The sequence below is a fragment of the Camelina sativa genome, chromosome 11, assembly GCF_030686135.1.
Source record: "Camelina sativa cultivar CO46 ecotype springtype chromosome 11, ASM3068613v1".
NCBI classification, from domain to species: Eukaryota; Viridiplantae; Streptophyta; class Magnoliopsida; order Brassicales; family Brassicaceae; genus Camelina; species Camelina sativa.
The window spans coordinates 3327038-3349437 of NC_141890.1; the positions used below are offsets into that span (position 1 = coordinate 3327038).

At 37.6% G+C, this 22400-nt stretch overlaps 4 protein-coding genes and 1 pseudogene across 11 annotated transcripts; 4 read left to right on the forward strand and 1 right to left on the reverse strand.

Moving 5' to 3' along the window:
- Positions 1–1685: 1685 nt before the first annotated feature.
- LOC104721432 (endo-1,4-beta-xylanase 5-like) lies at positions 1686–4145 on the forward strand. The gene is made up of 6 exons (XM_010439410.2): positions 1686–1779; positions 1886–1932; positions 2018–2237; positions 2320–2483; positions 2596–3483; positions 3594–4145. The coding sequence occupies exons 1-6, from the start codon at positions 1731–1733 to the stop codon at positions 3957–3959; spliced, it is 1734 nt and encodes a 577-aa protein (XP_010437712.2). The 5' UTR covers positions 1686–1730; the 3' UTR covers positions 3960–4145.
- A 1094-nt stretch (positions 4146–5239) lies between these two features.
- LOC104727585 (endo-1,4-beta-xylanase 5-like) lies at positions 5240–7358 on the forward strand (annotated as a pseudogene).
- A 452-nt stretch (positions 7359–7810) lies between these two features.
- On the forward strand, positions 7811–10928 carry LOC104721433 (endo-1,4-beta-xylanase 5). Of its 6 annotated transcripts, none has more exons than XM_010439414.3 (7): positions 7811–7936; positions 8096–8208; positions 8339–8504; positions 8908–9077; positions 9158–9256; positions 9504–10298; positions 10399–10928. In XM_010439414.3, the coding sequence occupies exons 2-7, from the start codon at positions 8104–8106 to the stop codon at positions 10762–10764; spliced, it is 1701 nt and encodes a 566-aa protein (XP_010437716.2). In that variant the 5' UTR covers positions 7811–7936; positions 8096–8103; the 3' UTR covers positions 10765–10928. The 6 variants fall into 6 exon arrangements, with proteins under 6 accessions (XP_010437716.2, XP_010437713.2, XP_087332643.1 ...); XM_010439411.2 differs by having other exon boundaries at positions 7813–7893; XM_087476517.1 differs by having other exon boundaries at positions 7847–7893; positions 8908–9054.
- Positions 10929–12840: 1912 nt separating this feature from the next.
- Positions 12841–21161, forward strand: LOC147933595 (protein SOB FIVE-LIKE 5-like). Of its 3 annotated transcripts, none has more exons than XM_087473246.1 (4): positions 12841–13428; positions 20492–20578; positions 20685–20759; positions 20858–21161. In XM_087473246.1, the coding sequence occupies exons 1-3, from the start codon at positions 13057–13059 to the stop codon at positions 20739–20741; spliced, it is 516 nt and encodes a 171-aa protein (XP_087329372.1). In that variant the 5' UTR covers positions 12841–13056; the 3' UTR covers positions 20742–20759; positions 20858–21161. The 3 variants fall into 3 exon arrangements, with proteins under 3 accessions (XP_087329372.1, XP_087329373.1, XP_087329374.1); XM_087473247.1 differs by having other exon boundaries at positions 12882–13428; positions 20685–20749; XM_087473248.1 differs by having other exon boundaries at positions 12940–13428; positions 20855–21161.
- Positions 17482–20367, reverse strand: LOC104721435 (uncharacterized). Its single transcript, XM_010439415.3, has 2 exons — positions 18064–20367; positions 17482–17853 (listed from the first exon to the last, which is right to left on the reverse strand). Exons 1-2 carry the CDS (start codon positions 19556–19558, stop codon positions 17726–17728), a joined length of 1623 nt encoding a protein of 540 aa, XP_010437717.2. The 5' UTR covers positions 19559–20367; the 3' UTR covers positions 17482–17725.
- Positions 21162–22400: the final 1239 nt, after the last annotated feature.

The window sequence follows — 22400 nt, forward strand, 5'->3', positions numbered from 1 at the left end:
TAATCAAACCCATGAGACAGAGAGACTGAGAGAGAAACAAAGACACCAAGACAGACGGAGAGAGGGAGGGAGAGAGAGTACAAACCTGAACTCACGCCGGCGAAGATGAGAGGAGCTGTTCACGCCGGCGAAGACGAGAGGAGCTGTTCACGCCGGCGAGGATGAGAGGAGCTGTTCACGCCGGCGAAGATGAGAGGAGTTGTTCACACCGGCGGAGATCGGATCCAAATTCTATTTTTCTCCTCAACCTCAAATCACGAAGAAGCTGTTTTGGGAAAAAATCAGAGCAAATCGGTTTATACATTTTAATTGGTTTACAGATTTTTTGTTATATTTAACCGGTTTAACTATTTGACTCAATATAAATAGAATTGATGTATTAAATGGTTAAACTATTACCCATGAAAACTCAATTCATTTGATCCACTAAACCAATTAACTCATTAACTCATTTTATTCATGAACTCATTAGGATAAATTTTGTTAACTCATTAGGGTTTATGGGTTGGATTGAGTTGAGTTGATCGATGAAACTTGACATATTTTGACACCTCTAACTGTACATGGCATATATGATAAATTTCTCTTAATTAAAATTTTTGACATCCAAATGGGTGTATAATCGATAGGATTGCCCTTAGTGAAAAACTGTGGCAGGCAGATAGTCTTTTTTAAAAAAAAATTGTGAAAGGGTGTATTCCCATGGGCCATGAGCATCTTTGGGTTGGTTTCCTAAGTTTAAGCCTTGATACATAATCAATACAATAATATATAACTTCTTTTAACTATTTAATTAAGTCTTATTTTATTTGAATATTATTCTTATAATGTATTGATTTAATTTTATCCTAACATATATATATATAGTGGAGTACTTACATAGTGTATATATACATCAATTTAGTTTAGGCAAATTAAAAACTTAAAAATGTAGGAAGAACATATTATTTTACGGAAATTTTTTAAAACAAACATATTTTTGACCCAATATTAGGCGTAGATCATGTAGATCCATAAGAATATCAATGGAAGCCTTCTCCTATATAATTTTACAACCCAAAATCATATTTATGTTGATACAAAAAAATATAATAGTTATGGTTCACATATACATTGGTTTTCTGTTTGAACTTTGAACCAAAAATGAGTGTATTCAACTTGACATTTTAGGTGATTTGTGTAAAATTTATAAATCTTATGTTATTCAATTCTGAATTTTAAAAAGTTTCTTAAAAAGTCTCCTGAAATACACTGTTGTTAAACTAATGATTTAAAAATCTATCTTAAAATCCATTGTTATTCAAAACAGCTTGTGGATTTGGATTTGAATAGTTTTTAGAGATTATAGAGAATTTGAGAGGATTTCTTAGTTATAAATATAAAAATCCAAATCTTATGGTTTTAGGTGGGATTTGAACGAATTTTACAATAAATCATATCAACTTCCCTAAGATCATCAAAATCATTTAAAATCTCATAAAGACTAAAATCACTTAGAATATTAGATTGAATATACCTCATACTTTATTGACTATTGACTGGGATTTAATTATCCTATTGACTACATGTCTTATTTTGAAAAACATGTCTGATAAAAGTTTCCATAAATGTAAAATATAGTCAGTATTTTACTTGTAAACTAAATATACCAAGACTATAAAACATACTAGTAGATTAATGAAACCCTCAATCATCAGCAAAACAAAGTAATTCTTAATTTAGGTCTTGCAATGAAGCTTCTACTGCTGCTGCTTGCCTTCTGCGTTCTTTCTCTATCAAGTTGTTCTTCTCATCTTAGCCTATGATTTTACAATATTTCTACTCTGTAGTTATCATAAATGAGAAAATAGTTTTTTTTGTATTAAACGTCGTTACCACTTTGCAGGGTGTGAAGAAAAGTCTGTCCCTTATGATTACTCGGCAACAATAGAGGCAAGCAATGCTCTGTTCATTTAGTTAGACATGTACGTTGGAAATTGTTGTTCTGATTCTTCTTTTTTTTTCCGTCTTGGTGCAGTGTCTAGAGATCCCTAATAAACCACAATACAATGGAGGGATCATCGTGAATCCTGACCTGCAAAATGGTTCACAGAGCTGGTCACAATTCGGAAACGCCAAAGTTGATTTCAGAGAATTCGGAGGTAATAAGTTTGTCGTTGCCACACAGAGGAATCAATCTATCGACAGCGTCTCACAGAAGGTTTACTTGGAAAAAGGAATTCTCCACACTTTCTCGGGTATAAGTAATTTTAAATTTGTGTTTCTTGGTGCACACTCTATAGAAATATCATTTCATGTATTATTATGTTGTACTTGTAGCCTGGTTACAAGTAAGCGTAGGAAACGCTCCTGTAAACGCCGTTTTCAAGAAGAATGGTGAATATAAATATGCCGGTTCGGTTGTTGCTGAATCCAAATGCTGGTCCATGCTCAAAGGTGGTCTCACCGTTGATGAATCTGGTCCTGCCGATCTCTACTTCGAGGTGTGCATGTATATACAAAAGCATATTCATGGTCTCGATTGTTTATATACATTTCTAAATTTTGCAAAGCTTCTCTTTCTCAACCTATATATATTTCCATGGTCATGTGTAGAGCGCGAACACAACGGTTGAGATTTGGGTAGATAGCGTCTCTTTGCAACCTTTCACACAAGAAGAGTGGAACTCTCACCACGAGCAGAGCATTGACAAGGAAAGAAAAGGTGCCGTGAAGATCAAAGTCGTGAATGAAAAAGGCGAGACGGTACCAAACGCAACCATTACCATAGAACAGAGGCGACTCGGATTCCCATTCGGATGCGCGGTAGAAAATAACATACTTGGGAGTCAAGCATACCAAAACTGGTTCACTAAAAGATTTACCGTGACAACTTTTGGGAACGAGATGAAATGGTACAGCACAGAAAGAGTAAGAGGCATAGAGGATTATACGAACGCAGACGCGATGTTGAGATTCTTCAAGCAGCACGGCGTCGCTGTACGTGGGCACAATATTTTATGGGACGACCCTAAGTATCAACCTGGATGGGTGAAATCTCTCTCCGGTAACGATCTCTACAACGCCGTGAAACGTAGGGTTTTCTCGGTGGTATCGCGATACAGAGGCCAGCTTGCGAGTTGGGATGTTGTGAATGAGAATCTCCATTTCTCCTTCTTTGAGAGTAAGTTGGGTTATAAAACCTCTTATAACGCATTTTCGATGGCTCATGCCTTCGATCCACGGACAACAATGTTCATGAATGAATACAATACATTAGAGCAACCTCAGGATCAAAGTTCTAGTCCAGCAAGGTATTTGCAAAAGCTTAGGGAGCTTCAATCTATTCGGGTTGCTGGAAACATTCCTTTAGGGATCGGTCTTGAGTCTCATTTTAGCACTCCTAACATTCCGTATATGAGATCAGCTCTTGATACTCTTGGTGCCACTGGTTTGCCTATTTGGCTTACTGAGGTTGACGTTGATGCGCCTGACAATGTCCGGGTAACTTAATTATATTCTCTTATCATTATTGAATCCTCATTTGTTATTTCATCCCCATTAAAATGGCGTTTGAGCACTTCTCCCCTGTTTGGTGTTTGTTTTTCTTGCAGGCCAAGTATTTCGAGCAAGTTCTAAGGGAAGGCCATGCGCATCCAAAGGTGAGAGGAATAGTGATGTGGGCAGGATATTCTCCATCAGGTTGCTACAGAATGTGCCTCACCGATGGAAACTTCAGAAACCTACCCACCGGAGACGTCGTGGACAAACTGCTACGTGAATGGGGAGGGTTTCGCAGTCAAACCACAGGAGTCACTGATGCTAATGGATTCTTTGAGGCTTCACTTTTTCAGGGTGACTATGTCCTCAATATATCTCAGCCCTCCACCAAATCAAAAGCTTCTTACAACTTTACGTTGACTCCTGATGACTCCTCCTCTTCAGTGTCCCAACCATCTATTTTTGTCTTACCTGTTTGAGACGCTAAGTTTACAACAACTTTGTATTTGGGTATAGTTTGATTCTCAGCGAAAAATCGTTGAAGATTGTCTGTTTTGAATTGTAGCAGCTGTGTGAGACGAAACTTTCATTTTAGCATCATTGAGTTGGTTCCATGATATAACTATAAGGGATTTAATCATCAATAATACTAAACTTTCTCTAAACGTTGTTGTTTCGTATAAATTTCTTTGCTTAAGCCAAATCTTTTTTTCATGCAATCATACATTCTTATGTTTCGACCCAACATTAATTGTCAAAATCGCAGGAAGTTTGACCAGATGCGTCGTTTCTATTTTGGAAGTGGAAAACTAATCTACTGACTTACATTGGATATATATATTAAGACGTCGAAAAATAATAAATATATTTAGTAATCAAAGTAATGACTAAATGAGGGATGACAAAGAAAAAGAAGGAAAAAAAGACTAGTTTAGTGGTCAAACTCTTTTGAAGAATGTATCGGAAATTTAATGAATTCATCTCCTTTTTTAGTGTCAAATGATAAAACAGGAACATCTCTTTATATATGCATTTCTTTATGTATAGATTGTAAAAACATAGTCTTTTGTCTCCCAACAACACCCAATATCGAGTTAATCAGCCAAACAAGAGGTTAGCTATCGTATTCTGCGTTTCTTTCTACATAATTTTATGCATTGGTATTTTACCCATATTATATATGCATATATAACGAATTGTAGATGCATAAGAAAATACGAGAGACGTTCGCATAGATGTAAGTTCTATGCCGTATACATTGTGAATTTGTGATATAATTTCTCTAATTTTTTACTTTTTGCTGGTGGAGAACAGTTATTTTCTCTATATTAATGACAACCGACACCAGACACATTCACCACAAGTGCTTCGACATAACTCCAAAAATGTTTCACGGGGAAGCAATTTTAGGCACCAGTTAAATTCAATTTCTAGTTAGCTTGTTTCAGCAAATTTTGGGGCTAGAAACAAGTTAAAACCAAAAGAGAACTAGGAATTTAAGTTATATGCTTCTTTTTTTCTTGGTCAAATGTTTTAGATATTGTTACTTAAAAGGTAGGTACACGATTTATGTATAGTCTATGTAATTCTTACAAATTTGTTTCAAATTGTGTACTTTATAGTCTTTTCCAATAAGAAAAAGGTAAATAGATGCATCTGATATAAAGCTTTTTCTCTGTATAAGAAGAATACAATAGAATCTGACAACCCCAAATTTTATTCATAATGAATTTTTGTCGGAATATTTTCAGTGTTAGCAGGAAGGAAGATGAAGAATATCAACAATGGCTTCTTCCTTTGCATGCTTTTCTTTCTCTGGTGTCTTGTGTCTACAGGAATGTGTATTGATCCTTTCTCTCATAGCCACCCTCTCATAACAGAGGTAACATATTCGCTTTTAAAAACCTCTGCAAATAGAATATATCACACAAGTGATTTTTGTATTTGCATAGTCAAACTTTCAAACATTGGTATATATTTCTATATATGAAATGAAGTGCCTAAGGAAGCCTCCACGAAGCAGCGAAACGCAAGGATTTTTACTACTAAGCCGCTCTGTTGAAGATGACTCTGATGAAGGATGGAAGATAGACGGAAACGGAATCATTAGGGAAATTGCACAGAGAGTACAGCTTCACCAAGGAAACATTTACAGCTTCTCTGGTAATATATATATACACATGCAACCAATTTCATGGTTTCTTGTCTACTAAGTTACTAATTCAAGTCAAGCATTCTTGTGTCAATTCTTTAGAGTTGTGATGTGTCCAGTCTGGTTTTAGTATTTCATAGAGTCTTTATTAATGAAATTGCAGCTTGGGTGAAATTGAGAGAAGGAAACGACAAGAAGGTAGGAGCTGTGTTCAGGACAGAAAATGAAAGACTTGTGCACGGAGGTGAAATTAGGGCAAAGCAAGGATGCTGGACTTTGCTTCAAGGTGGCATTGTACCAGATGTTTCAGGCCCTGTAGATATATTCTTCGAGGTACAAACACTATAGATGTGTATTCATGTGTATAGAGATATACGTACGTATATCCTCTGTTTTAAAATTGGTTTCATGCGAAAACAGAGTGAAGACAGAGAAGGAAGAGCAAAGACAGATATACGTACGTATATCCTCTGTTTTTCTTCTTCTTTTTTTTTGCTCTTACATTGATTTATGTTAATTGCAGATAAGGAAGAGCAAAGTGAGATTTGAGGTAACATATCAGAACAAAACCGCAGTAAAAGGCGCAGTGGTATCCCTAAAACAAACCAAATCATCTTTCCTCTTAGGCTGTGGAATAAACTTCCGGATCTTACAAAGCCAAGGGTACACAAAATGGTTTGCGTCACGGTTCAAAATCACATCACTCACTAACGCCGTTAGCTGATTCAATGCTGAAATTTGCAAAAGATAATGGAATATTGGTTAGAGGTCATACTGTGTTATGGGACAGCCCAAGAATGCAGCCTAGTTGGGTGAAAAGTATAAAAGATCCGAAAGATGTGATGAACGTGACGTTAAACCGGATTAACTCGGTTATGAAGAGATATAAAGGGAAGTTAACCGGGTGGGATGTGGTTAACGAGAATGTGCATTGGGACTACTTTGACAAAATGTTGGGTGAAAACGCTTCATCACGCTTCTATAATCTGGCTTCTAAGATTGATCCTGATGTGAGATTGTTTGTTAACGAGTACAACACGATAGAAAACCCTAAAGAGCTTACAGCCACGCCGATTAAGGTGAAGAAGGAGATGGAGAAGATTCTTGCGTACCCAGGAAACAAGAACATTAAAGATTTAAAGGGGCAATTACTTTGGTCCAACTCAGCCTAACTTAGCTTACATGAGATCTGCATTGGATACTTTAGGCTCTTTAGGTTTGCCTATTTGGCTTACAGAGCTTGATATGCCTAAATGCCCTAATCAGGTCTGTCATCAACTACCTTGGTTAACAAGGAACCCTTTCATTCGTTATCATAAAACATAAATTTGGTTTGACTAATTCGATTGCCCCATAGGCAAAATACATAGAAGATATTCTCAGGGAAGCGTATTCGCACCCTGCGGTGGAAGGCATCATAATATTTGGTGGACCTGAGGTTTCTGGTTTCGACAAGCTGACACTTGCGGACAAAGACTTCAACAACACAAAAACAGGGGATGTAATTGACAAGTTGCTCAAGGAGTGGCATCAACTATCTTCAGAGATTCCAAAGATTTTCACAGCAGATTCCGAGAATGTAGAAGAAGACGTCTCATTGTTGCATGGAGATTACAGTGTGAATGTAAGTCATCCATGGATGAAAAACTTGTCTACAAGTTTTAGCTTGGAGGTAACAAAGGAAATGGGTCAGCGTCAGGTGGTTAGAGTAGTAATTAATGCTTAATTAAGAAGAATAATATGTGAAATTATCATAATCAAATAAAACTTGAAAAGTCATCTACCATTAATCATAACGTCCTTTTACAGTAGCTTCTTGAAGAAAAGTTATGCCTAAAGTTAATAGACTATTTAACTATTGAGGGAAAAAAGACTTATATTAAATGGTCAACGTAATTATTTAAAAAAAAATCATTTCGTCAGACTAGAAAATTTAGTGAAACATCTCCCCTTTTATTTTGGTGAATAATAAAACATCTCACTTGAATTTGTGTATGTCTAAGCCATAGTCCTTCGTCAAAAAAAATTACGATTATTAAATTACATTCTAAGCATAGTCTTCATCAACTTATTTAAACTTGATATATTGCTTAAAGACTATGTTACAATTTTGTTACCTGGTCGCTTTCCCTCTAGCTAACCAAACAAAATATTTGCTTGCAAGCGTTTTACGAGTGAATCACACTTTATAACTTTTTGGGATTGTCGACTAGAGGAAAAAGACTCAAGATTTGAGAATTTCTGGATGATTTCATTATATGGTCGGTACATATATATGCAGAAGATCATATCTAATTTCCTAAAGTAAAGGATTGTTATAAAAAAAATCACAATATTCACTAAGATCCTAATTCCTAAACTTGTGAGATACGGATTCGTATCTCAACTGATACATGTGTGTCGCGCAACAAATAATGTAATTGTAATATAGTCTTACATAAATTTTTTCTTCAAATTTTGTAGGAAGGACGATGAAGAATATCAACGATGGCTTCATGCTTTTACTTCTCTGGTGTCTTTTGCATTCAGGGATTGCCATTGATCCTTTCTCCCAAAGCGACTCTCTCAAAACAGAGGTAACCAAAACTGAAAAACCTCATTAAATAGATATATATCACAAGAGTAACTTTTTTTTTTCTATTTTTTTTTGGAAATTCAAACTTTCTAACAATATTAGTGAATTTTGGTATATATGAACTTATAAAGTGCGTAGTGAATCCTCCACGAAGCAGTAAACCACAAGGATTATTACAATTTAGCCGCTCTGTCGAAGATGACTCTGATAATGAATGGAACATAGATGGAAATAGAGCCATTAGAGAAATGGTACAGAGAATTCATCTTCACCAAGGACACATTTACAGCTTCTCTGGTAAATTATACATTTACAGATGCAACCCATTCTCTACATATAATATAAAATACATCATTATTTCATCGTTTCTTGTCCAATAAGTTACTATTTCAATCCAGAGATAATTGGGTCAGTTCTTTAACTATAGTTGTGTTCAATCTGATTTCAGTATTGTTTCAAGAGTTTTAGTTTTCAGGGCGTAATTTTTTAAGGAAGTGAGTTACCCAAAATAAAAAAAAAGTCTTATGTATAGATCAGTTTGGTAGGGCTTAAATTTTGGTTTAGATTCACTTTTCTATATATTACAAAGACTCTATTCACAACAGAGACTTAAATTGGACTCTATATACACTAATAGTTTCTTTCAGTTTGGGTCAGTTAGATTGAAACATCCGTAGTTTCTTTGTTAATGGAAATACAGCTTGGGTGAAGTTGAGAGAAGGAAACAAGAATAAGGTAGGAGTTGTGTTCAGGACAGAAAACGGAAGACTTGTTCATGGAGGTGAAGTTAGGGCGAAGCAAAGATGTTGGACTTTGCTTAAAGGTGGCATTGTCCCAAATGTTTCAGGTCCTGTAGATATTTTCTTCGAGGTACAAACAACACTATCTATATATGTTTATAATTCCTAACTCTGTGTGACTGTGTCAACGCGGGTTTTACGTGGAAACAGAGTGATAACGAAGAAGCAAAGATATCTGCAAGAGATGTGTCGTTAAAAAAGTTCAGCAAAGAAGAATGGAAACTAAAACAAGACCAACTTATTGAAAAGGTAGCATCGATCGATCTTTTCTATCTGAATAAATCAATATAAAATTTTAGGGTTTTGTGATCATCCAGTCCAATTAAAGCCCAATTCGTCTTTGACGCCGACCATATTAAGCCTATAATTTTAAAAATTTGAACCCGGTCTTGATCCCCTAAACCAATTTTCTAGGGCTGGTTTCACATCTATATTCTTTTATCTTCTATCTATCGGTCTGCTATTTATGCTGTTACATGACATATGTTAATTGCAGATAAGGAAGAACAAAGTGAGATTTGAAGTAACTTATCAGAATAAAACTACAGTAAAAGGCGCAGTGATATCTGTTGAACAAACCAAACCATCTTTCCTCTTAGGCTGCGCAATGAACTTTCGGATCCTACAAAGCGAAGGGTACAGAAAATGGTTTGCGTCACGGTTTAAAATCACATCCTTCACCAATGAAATGAAATGGTATACAACAGAGAAAGCACGCGGTCAAGAGAACTACACGTTAGCCGATTCAATGCTCAAGTTTGCGGAAGAGAATGGGATATTGGTTAGAGGCCATACAGTGTTGTGGGACGATCCAATAATGCAGCCAAGTTGGGTGCAAAAAGTAGAAGATCCAAACGACTTGATGAACGTGACACTGAACCGGATCAACTCGGTTATGACGAGATACAAAGGGAAGTTAACCGGGTGGGATGTGGTTAATGAGAATGTGCATTGGGATTACTTTGAGAAATTGCTTGGTGCAAACGCTTCTTCAAGTTTCTACAATTTGGCTTTTAAGCTTGATCCTGATGTGACATTGTTCGTTAACGAGTACAACACGATAGAGAACCGTATAGATGTTACCGCAGCGCCGATTAAGGTGAAGGAAAAGATGGAGGAGATTCTTGCATACCCAGGAAATATGAACATTAAAGGAGCAATTGGAGCTCAAGGTCACTTTAGTCCAACTCAGCCTAACTTAGCTTACATGAGATCTGCATTGGACACTTTAGGCTCTTTAGGTTTGCCTATCTGGCTTACAGAGGTTGATATGCCTAAGTGCCCTGATCAGGTCTGTCATCAACTTACCTTGTCTAACAAGAAAGCCTCTTTCCATCTTCACTCATTATCCTAATCATAAAAGGTTGTTAACTAATTCAACTGCTTGATAGGAGAAATACATTGAAGACATTCTGAGGGAAGCGTATTCGCATCCCGCGGTGAAAGGCATCATAATATTTGCGGGGCCTGAGGTGTCTGGTTTCGACAAGCTGACACTTGCGGACAAAGACTTTATCAACACAAAAACAGGGGATGTAATTGACAAGTTGCTCAAGGAGTGGCAGCAATCTTCAGAGATTTCAAAGATTTTCATGACTGATTCTGAGAATGAAGAAGAAGATATCTCATTGTTGCATGGACATTACAATGTGAATGTCAGACACCCATGGATGAAGAACTTGTCCAAAAGCTTCAGTTTGGAGGTAACGAAGGAGATGGGTCACCGTCAGGTGGTTAAAGTTGTAATTAATGCTTGAAATTACAAAAAAAAAATGTGACATTTTCAGAAATTCATTTAGTGTAATCATAAAAAAACTTGAAAAGTCATCTACCATAAATCATAACGTCTGTAAGAAGATGAATAGATTAAGGACTATAATTGTAATTAGTGAATAGTTAAATTCTACAATTAAACGTCTCATAACGTCTTCTTCTAGAGGAGAGCTCTTGAAGCAAGTAATGCCTAAAGTTTCTAAACTTTTAAGCACATAATTACCAAAACACATATAGAAGGAATTTTGATAACTCTGAAACAGAGATAGTTTAAATGTTTAATACACACCTGACTAAACATTTTTTTTCCTTTAATCATCACCAAAACTTAACATTTTCTTTCCTGTACAGTTTAAAATTAAATTCCTGCACAACTTATTTTTGTGCATAGAGAGTAACACGATCAATTTGAAGAAACTATAAACCATGCAAAAGAAAAAGGACAAACATATTGCTAAAAGATTGGGTTATATTCAAACCGGATCAGAAAGTGAAATACACACATGACACACCTATATGTATATGAAAGGAAGTGAAAAAAGCTAAGAGAACACATGGAGGACGGGAACATCGAAACCGGGAGAGCATAGGAATTATCAGCAAGTGAAAAGATAGAAAGGGATCAGAAAGTGACACATTTAAGAGCCTAAATTGCAAAAGTGTGTAGTTGGTCGAAGTGCGTGTTGTTGCACGTGCGCACATGTGTGAATTTGTTGAACCTTGTGTATTTCTCTTTTTTACGTGCACACGTGCCCACATGCATGCCTGATTTTGCTAGCTAGCTATTAGAAACAAACCCTTAAATGAAATCAATCCATCAATTTTTCTTTTCCATCTATTTTCTGAAAATTATTTGGACTCACATAGCATGTGTACCAAATCAGAGATATGCAATTCCAATATCTATACAATTCCTTCACACATTTCAGTTTTATCATCTTATACATCCTTCATTTCGATTTAGCATAACTTTTTTTTTTTTATCATTTTTTACATTAATTATTGTTTATTGAAAAATCAACCAAAAACATGATGGTAACCTTATATATCTATTACTCTTTTAAAAACTTAATCATGCTAAAATGACACCAATTTAACTATTACTCTTTTCTTAAACATGATGTTAACCTTATATATCTATTACTCTTTTCAAAACTTAATCATGCTAAAATGACACCAATGTATCTCGTTATCCCAGATATTGAGAGTGTCAAATTCACGAAAAAGAACATATAAAAGAGAAATGACTAGGAGATATTTTATTTTCGACAGGAGAGATTTAGGTGAAGAATTAAATTAGAGAGTACGACAGGGAAATAAAATAAAGCAAAATGAAATGTGAGGACATGTGATATGATATCATAAAAGCGTAGTCAATAGACCGCTCGGATCTTCTTGTCACCACTTGTCTGTCTGTCGAACTCGCTTTGACCCATGCACCATCTAATTACTTCCACTAATACATAACTAACTTAACATAATAAATGAATACTAATCAACATTTTAAAAATATGATCAATGGGTATTTTATCTCTTCTAGACTAGTTTTGGAGAATATATCACGTGGGAACTTTTATATTTGGATGATATTTATTATACATCCACGTATTGAGTTTCACTCTAGTTAGATATATATGCGATTGTTCGTTTATTTTAATGTTGCCAAAATTTAAGTTTTGGTTTTATATCTTTGGATTAAATATGAAAAATGCCTGGATACGAACGCTGCATGTCATTCCCATGTTACATACTGGCATTGTAAGAGAAGAGTTAACAAAATTGAAAAAAGAGTTTTTATTATACAATTTAAAATCGAGTTCACATGTTGTGAACTTGCAAAGACCGCTTGAGTTAGCCTAATAACGCCGACTTATCCATTAATTCTTTTAAATAAAATTAAATTGGTTTCATATTTGCTCTAATAACGACAAAACAAAAGCCCAAATTATTAGACCAACCTAAAGTTTGAAAATTAATAGGCAGAAGAAGTAGGAGACGAGAGAGACGATGATAATAAGTTAAAATATGATATATACTCCGTACCTATTGAAGATAAGAGCAAAATTGAAATGAATAAATTAATTAAACAATGAAATAGAGAGAAGTATAGTAGATGCATGTGTGTGTATAAATATAAGATACAGAAAAAGAAACAGACGTTTTAAGTCTATTCTTCACTCATAGAGTCTTTCTTTAAATCTTTTTCAACACAGCTGTTCGATCTCGAGAAGAATTTTTATCTCTTTTTTTTTTGTTATAGAACATTAAAGAAGAAAATGTTGGGTTCGAGTAGTGGATGCGAGTCAGGATGGACTCTATACTTAGACCAATCTGTTTCTTCACCAAGCCCTTCTTGTATTAGAGACAGCAATGGGTTCGAAAATAGAAGAAGAAGCAAAGATTCATGGGACCAAAACTATTTGCAACAAGGAGACGACGACGAAGAAGAAGAAGAAGAAGACGATTTATCAATGATTTCAGATGCTTCTTCTGGTCCAAGGAATATTTCTGAGGAAGATTCAGTGAAGAAGATAAACATTGTTGGTCTCAAGAAACAGAGCAAGAGAGAAAAGAACAGAAGAGATTACGAGAAAATGAACTCTGTTCTTGATGATACTGCTAGCTCTCCCCTTTACAATTTCCCTCATGTAAGTCTCTCTTTTTTTTTTTCCTCAGCGAATTTTTGTTAATCAACTGATAGTAGTCCCTAGTCCACACTGTTCTTTGAACAAAGATCAATGTTTTGGTTGTACGGATTGTTCCTTTGCGTTTACATGTGTGATAATGATTAGATCATATTAGAAATGCAAACGTAAACACAAGCAAATACTCTCTGTATCTTTTTTTTTTTTTTTTTTTTCAACCAAACAATTAAATAAATTAAAAGGTGATTCCAGAATTGATTGCCCAATTTGGAGGGAAAGAGTTTACAAAACAAAGTTCAGAAACTAGAGATCTAGAAGAGCGCGCCAGACAATCAGCTCTCACGTTAGACGTCCTCGGTATTTTCGTCAGAGTGAAGGTGGATAAGGATGATCTTAGCGCTTGGAAGTCTTCCAACAAATACGAGAAGGCTGGCCAATCGTCGGGAGCCTGCACCATCGCCACCAGCTCGGAACTATCAGACTCAAAGTTGGAGCAATCTATCCCCGCCGACCGAAGAGACTCCATAGCCCAAATCAAAGCTTCAAACTCCGTATGAAGGGGAGAGGGACTACGACGCAAACTGCGGGCTCCCATAAGTACCGTCTTATCATCGTGACCAAACCACCAACCCAAGCCTTCCAAAGAATCCGTACCTTTCCAGGAACCATCAACCTGGCAACGAATCGAAGAATCCCTACCCTCCAGGGAAGGCTGGGAAACCACATAAGTCTCCGGGCCAGACTTGGCCTCCTCCCAATAAAGTTTATCGTTTAACGCCTGATTTAAAATATCAATGGGCTCTGCTTCTATTCCTTGAAACACCCTATTATTCCTATCTTTCCAAATTGTCCACAATATCCAAGGCAACCTATAGCCAATGCTAGGTCCCCCAGAATTTGAAAAAGTCTTGGAATAAAGAAAATCTAGGTTCGAATACACGGATCCAAAAGGAAAACCAGTCGAAGACAACTGGATCGGAGATAGCTCCCACACCAAAAGCGAGCGAACACACTCAAAAAGAGCGTGGTTGATAGTCTCCACCGCTAAACCGCACCGCGGACACGTATCGACGCAACGGACACCCCGGTGAGCAAGCCGTTCTTTCACGGGAAGGGACCCAGACGCCACCTGCCAGAAAAAATGTTGGACCTTTGAGGGAACATCAAGCTTCCAAGCTTGTGCCCGTAAAACTGTGCATGTCGGCCCGTAAACGAGAGGCTTATGAAATTCCCGTGCTAACCTATAACCAGATTTCACTGAATACTTGCCGGATTTAGTATAATGCCAAATCAATTTATCCGGAGTCAATGACTTACTGACCGCCAAACTCCGTACAAACTGAATGTCCGCAGGATCCAAAAACTCTTCCAGAATAGGCAAATGCCAATCCAAAGTAAGGGGATTAATTAGGTGATTGACCATCAGATTAGGATGGAGAACTCTACCCCTGCCATTCGCCGGTCTTGGCTGATGATCCGGGATCCACGGGTCTCTCCAAACGGAAATATTATGTCCCATCCCGACGAGCCACCTCGCCCCTCTTTCTACTAAACCCTTTGTCGAAAAAATACTCCTCCATGCAAAGGATGGGGAATAGGGTTTAGTCGCCAGTAAAGGATGTTTTCTCCTGAAATATCGACCGCGCATCACCCGCGCCATTAGAGAATTTGGGTAGTGAATCAACCTCCAGAACTGCTTAGCCAGCATTGCATCATTAAATTCTTCCAGAGCACGGAATCCCAAACCCCCCATCGCATTTATCCTCACAGAGCTTATCCCAAGCTACCCAATGTAGACCTCTGGCCTTATCATTAGACTTCCACCAAAATTTTGAAATAGCACTCGTAAGTTTGGACGTTAACTCCTGAGTTAATTTATCACATGACATGACATGAGTCGGAAGAGCTAACGCAACTGATTTGATCATAATCTCTTTACCCCCTTTTGATAAAATCTTTGCCGACCAGCCATTAACTCGCTCATCTAAACGATCATTAACATAACTAAAAACTTCAGTCTTCGAGCCCTGGAGATTTTCAGGAATGCCCAAATAGGAACCCATTCCACCCTCTCTAGAAATACCAATAACATTTTTAATCCGAGATCTTACATCAGGCGGGACTTTCTTGCCGAACATAATGGACGATTTCTCCAAATTGACCTCCTGGCCCGAGGCTTTCCCATAATTACCTATAATATCCATGACCACTCTACATTCAGATTCCTCTGCCTTACAAAAGAACAGACTATCATCCGCAAACAAAAGATGTGAAATCGAGGGACAAGCCAGAGCAATAGAAATTCCCGTAAGTTTCTTTTCTCGTTCTGCCTTTTTAATATTTGCTATTAAAACCTCTGTACAAAGAATAAACAGATAGGGAGAAAGAGGATCACCCTGACGTAAACCCCGCTTTGGTAAAATAGATCCCCGAGGTTGACCATTAAGAAGAACTTGATACGAAACCGAAGAAACACACCACATAATCCAAGTAATCCACCGCCTATCAAAACCTAATTTAACCATCACCGCTTCCAAAAAATCCCATTCAACCCGGTCATACGCTTTACTCATATCCGTTTTGAATGCCAGAAACTCCGACTTACAGCGTGGGTTAGTATTTAACCCGTGAAACATTTCCTGGGCAACTAGGATATTATCAGTAATCAACCTGCCCGACACAAATGCCGATTGTGTTTCAGAAACCAGAGACGGTAAAAAACGCTTAAGCCGAAGACATAAAACTTTTGAAATAATCTTATAACTCACGTTACACAGACTTATAGGCCGAAACTCTGTCATACGTTGTGGGTGATCCACCTTAGGGATGAGACAAATATTAGTCTCATTAAAGCGAGGATCAAAGCCACCCGTCCTAAAGAAATTTTTAACCAGAGCCACCAGATCTCCTTTTAATGAAGGCCAGAACCGTTGAAAGAATAAAGCTGTCATACCGTCAGGGCCTGGAGATTTCTCTGGATGCATAGCAAATAAAGCTTTCCGAACCTCCGCCTCCGTAATTTCCCTTATTAGACTTCGATTCATATGATCTGTAATAATAGGTGAAATCTCCTGTAGTATTTCTGATATACCAGTTACATCAGACCGTTTAAACAAATCCTCAAAATATTTGGAAGCTATATTCTCCATTCCCAAAGGTGACTCATCCCAAACGTTATCCGGGCCAAATAACCCAACAATCCTATTCCGGACCCTCCTTTGCTTAGTCGAAGCATGAAAATATTTTGTATTTTTATCTCCCACCCGTAACCAGAATTTCCGGCTCTTCTGTTGCCAATACAACTCCTCATCCCGATAAGCCTCTTTTAATTTTCTCTCAATGTCTCGAATCTCATCCTGAGAAATCAAGTCATCCATCTTGGCCTCCTGTAAGGCAGCCTTCAGTGAAGAGATAAGGGACGGGCCAGAAGTCACGTTATTTTTCCGCCACCACGAAATCGAATTTCGACAGTTCCTAATTTTATCCACAAAAGCCGGTACCCGAAAATTGTTTGTGCGCGCCCATCCGGACTCTACCGCACCTAAAAGTCCGTCCTTCCCCAACCAACGTTTATCAAAACGAAACTGCCTATACCGGCGAGAGGCTGTTTTCAGACAAGTAGCCAGAATGGGACAATGATCAGATCCGACCATCTCCAAATAATCCACCCTCGAATTTGGGAAAAAACTATGCCAATCTTCATTACCTAGAGCACGATCTAAGCGACACCGAACCACCTGGTTATTACAGCGATTACCTCGCCAGGATAATTGCTCTCCATAACACGGGAATTCAAGCATACCACAGTGCCGAATCATTGTTTGAAAGGGCACAAAAGAGGAAGCAGGCCGTAAGGCCCCACCCCTTTTCTCATGATTCCCAACAAGTTCATTGAAATCTCCAATCAAAAACCAAGGATCTATCCGGAAAGAACCAATATCCATTAACTTCTCCCATACCTTTGCACGATTCTGCAGAATTGGATCCCCATAAACAAAAGACAAATAAACCAATTGTTGACCAAATGAAGCTTTAACATCAATAATTCGATTACTATCATATAAAATAGAAAGTTTTATTTCATCCATGAAAAATAAAGCTAACCCTCCACTAGAACCATGGGGATCAACAGTGTACAAATTATTATAACCAAACTTTTTTTGAAATTTTTGTAAATAAGAAAAACACTTTTTAGTTTCTGATAAAAATAAGATGTCTGGCCGATGCTGCTTCCACAAATCTCCCAAATATCCTTCTGTCAGATCCACCCCTATGCCCTGACAGTTCCAACTCAGAATCTTTACGTTCTAGCCGGCGGTTTCGGGAGAGCCCCCATCCCTTTCTTTCCTTGACGCCCCCCATCCGAAGGTTTAGTGCCCACTGTATTATTACCCAGTTTCCCCATCAGCTTCTGTTTATTCCCTTCACCTGCAGGTTTAGACAAAGCCTTAGCAAGTAAACGTTTCCCTGGAGAAGCTAAAGCCAAAGAAGGCATCCTAGAACCGCTAGCACTCTTCCTAACATAAGAATTAAAATTCTTCTTTTTATGCCCACCTGTCGCATCTAAAGTAAATGCTGCCATAGCATTATTAACAATCCCCACATCTAACTCAACCGATACATGAGAAGAGGGTGTACCTTTCGGAATACAGTCATAATCACCCTGGGAATCAGTAACCTGATCCACTTGAACCTCAGACCCTTGATCCGTATGACCCCCCACACCCTGAGTTGGAGAAACAGCCCCCTCCTGGACACCGTTAAGATCAGACTTACCCATATCATCAAATTCACCATCCTCAAGCAAGTCATCATTGTCAACCTCAAAATCCATAGCCAGATCAGCCCCGGCATCTCCCTTAACAACACTCCCCTCAGCCTCCTTGTCCGCTGGTGGATCACTAGAGCTGGGGTCTCCCACAATATTATCAATTCGCATCGAACTATGCTCCACAACAGCCGCCTGTTTGACCTTAAAAAGAGGTTTAGGCCAAGCCGTACCAGCACTCTTTCGGTTAAGAACATAACCGGGGACCTTACCCGAACCCTCTCCATTCCCTGAATGTGTACCGCGATGAGAACCTTCCTCTCGACCAGTGACCTCACCGAAACTCCTCTTCTGACCCCAAGCGTGACCCTGTAGATGCTCTTGTTGACGAGGACGGTGAGAACCATTACCGTTAGAACTCTGACCTCCAAAACGTTGCTGGGGAAAATATCCAAATTCGCTAGAATCCGCAGACTGAAAATCCAGGGCCCTCTTAGCATGCTTTCTAGGCTTTTCCCAACCCCCAGCATTAAGATGCTGTTCTTGCTTCACAGCTGGAAATTGCCTTTGACTACCTCGACTATCCCTCTGCAAATCCGCACCTTGGACAGTAGCCCCCTTAAGAACCTCTGGACAGACCTTGGAATCATGGGTGATCCGGGAACAATGCTCACAAACCCCATTTAATTTCTCATACTCTAGTGAGACCACAATCTCGTCCCCAGTTGCAAAAGGCACCACCATCTTGAAGATCAGCGGATTGAACCCATTAACTGACACACATAGACTACCCGTTTCCTCATCAACCTCTTGAATCCTCCCAAGCTTCTTACCAACAGCCTCAAAAGTAGCCACCTCCCACAAATGCATTGGAATCCCTAACACTTTAACCCAGAAGTTGATAGCTGAAGGGTAGGAGGAAGAGATGACTGGCTCCCATCGAACCAGTGAGACCATCCAACCATCAAAATGGTATGGACCATTTTGCAAAACTGACAAAATATCTTCCTCATCCTCAAAATTAAACTGAAAAACCCCCTGACCTAAATCGGCACCAACCACCCTCTCTTCTAACTTCCAAATTTTTGGAAAATTAGCTATCAAGGACTCCATATTCTGACACACCGGATTCATGAGCCTACCAATAAGGGTCATCGAGAACTGCTGAATTCTCTGAGCCAAAACCAAACTGGAGATGGACACAGTTTCAGTACGAACCAGTGTTGCATTCTTCTTGCTGAAAACCAATTGAGCCATGATTCGCAGAAAAGAAATATAGCCACCCGCAAGAAAACCCAGAAAAAACTGAAGATGAAAAGAAAAGCAAGAAGGAGCGAATAACAAAACCAGAGAGAGATGATGCATAAACAAACCGCAAGCCTTCGTTTATATACCTCAACACTAACCCCTTCTCCCAAGAGCAGACCGTATCGAATCATATATTCTCCCATTACTATCCAGATTATCCCCAATCGTACCATCAAAACCATCGAAAAAGCCTGGAAATTATCATAAGGAAAAATCAAAGATATCCACCTTCCAAACCAGGATAAAGAGATCTCAAACAGAATCCCCAACCAAATCAGATATGAATCCCATAAAGTAAACCACAGAGACCAATACACAAACCCATAGGAGTCGACAATCCGGATTCCCTCCCACTCCAAATCCGTCGAAATCCCGAGATTAACACCACAGAAGACAATATTTCCCTTATTGAAATCCGATACTAGCAAAGAATAACAAAACCTGCCCAAATCCAGAGAAATGAATCCCCTCCAAATACAGATATTGAGACTTGAAAGCAGAACATCCAAACCCCTGATTGTAAGCGTTGGAACCATCCACGAATCTCCATCAGATACCATCATCAAGACCACCATCTCGACATTTCCAATCCCCCTTATAAGAATATACAAACTCCACCCGGCCGAATCATAAAGATCAGAGAACCCATTAAAGTCTCCCACAATCCCAAGATCTGCAACCAGCAGAATCAAACTTTGCCCAAAAAGAATCAGACTTCCGATCTGAATCCAATCATCATTAACCAGCAGAGATCGAAGGAGATCCTCTCCTCGCCCCCCAAACCCGTCGGGATCAATCATTCAAAACTTGAAAACAATCGCCTTCGAAATCGCCATGATTCGCAATTTTTTTAACAACTATTTTACAATATGTTCGAAACCACTCTCTGTATCTTTTTAAAAGAGGATTTTTGTTCTTTAGTTTTTATTTTTTTATATATATAATTTGGGATTTTTACATTTGTTTTAATATATCTTGTTGATGTTGCAGAAAAGTGTTGGTGGTAATAAGATAGAGCAAACCTTTCCAGAAAGTACATTGGATTACTCGCAAGGTTTCTCGGCTACTCAGTTTCAGGTTTCTCTCTCTTCACTATCTCTCTGTTAGGTTCTGTACTGAGTACACGTGACCTGTCTCAAGAGTCTCACTATAGATGTATGTATTTGTGTGTTGAAACAAGCAGGACAAAACATCATTCCAAGAGCAGTATGCTTATTTGCATATGGAAACCAGATTCTAAATAAACCAGTTAAGTAATGTATGTATATATTATTTCTATAGATTTTCACTACTTTGTTTTCTTCTTACTTTATGAAGAATATATATCTAATCTGACTAAAACGTTGAAATTAGCAGGTCAGGATCAAACTGAAGAGCCGCTATTTTGGACATTTCTGAAGCTTTTATGGATTCAAGTAATGATTAAATTGAATCTTGAAGTTCCAAATTATGAAATAGGATGGAGTTTTAAGCAAAAAATTGCTATAGAAAAGAACCCAACAATGAAGGGACACACAAAAAAAAAAGGGTTCTCAAATCTAAATTTGGGTGGTCTGAATCTTTCCTCTCTTTTGCTTTGTAATTTCTTCACAAAGCGAGATTTAAACTCATTGTGTAACAAAACTTCAATGCCTAAATAAACTCTCTTTTTTTTGGGGAAGAGCTACTACGTACCAAGAACTATCTAGCAAATAATGCTTTTAATTAATGGTTCTTTTTATGATTAATCCAATTGTTTCCTCCGTTCCTTTTGTAGAAATTAGAATCTGATATGACTCTTGGCTATATCAAATCATATGTTTGAGCTAATTAAAAAATGGCGTTCTTGATAACTTTAACAGACTTATTATGTATGACTGGTTCAAATTGCTGGCTCCTTTTTATCTTTAAAACAATTTTTTTTTTAGTTGTATTTATAAATGTTGAATGATTAGAATATTGATTTAAAGGTGTCAAATTCTGAAGAATTAGAGACCTTTTCAAAAGTTTATAATCAAGAAATAAAACGTATCCTTTAAGGCTTTAATAATTAAACAGAGCAGGAAAATCTTTTTATAACACCACAACGCTAACCCTAAAACTTAAAAGAATGTGTAAAGCGCCAATAAAGAGAATACTAAACTTATCCAAATCTGGTTCTCCGCTGTGTTGTTATAGCCACTCTTCATCATATACATTCCTCCTTTCGACACAAGTCTAAGGCTCAAATGTTATAAGTGTTTCAACTTTGACGTAACAGAGGATGTCATTGTTGCTCTTTTGAGTTCTGAGTCAGACTGGGGAGTTCTGTCTGAGTCAGACTGGGGGTGTTAATCAGCCCAAGCATGAATACTGAATAGGCATAATGGTATTCTGGTCCATCTGAGCTTGGCCCAAGTTATAGAACCACAAATCATGCCTTAAATAGCTGTTGCAATCTAATTGGTTGCGAGTTGGATTTGATGACGAGTAGTACTTGGAAGTTGGAAGTAGTTGTGAACTTGTGATAAATAAATGGGAATATGATAGGCCGTTCACGTCCTCAAATAAGATCTATCTTTGGCCTCTCCCAGTCCCCCTTTTACTCTGTTGTTTTACTCTGGGATTCTGTATCACCCAAACGTAACAAAGTACCATACATTTATTATATCAACAAAAATTGCCTACAAAAGCACATTTTTCACATTCTCTCGATTTTTTTTTTATACTAGGTTTTGAATCCACACTACGTGTGGGTTTATTTGATATATTTTGATGAAAATTATATATGATTGATGACGGTAATAAAATATTATCTAATAAAATAATTTAAATTAGTATTAAGGAAAAAAAAAAAATTTCAGATACACAATTTTTTTAAATATAAAAATCAGTTGTGTTATAAAATCAAATCTGATAAAAAAAATCATGAATTTAACTC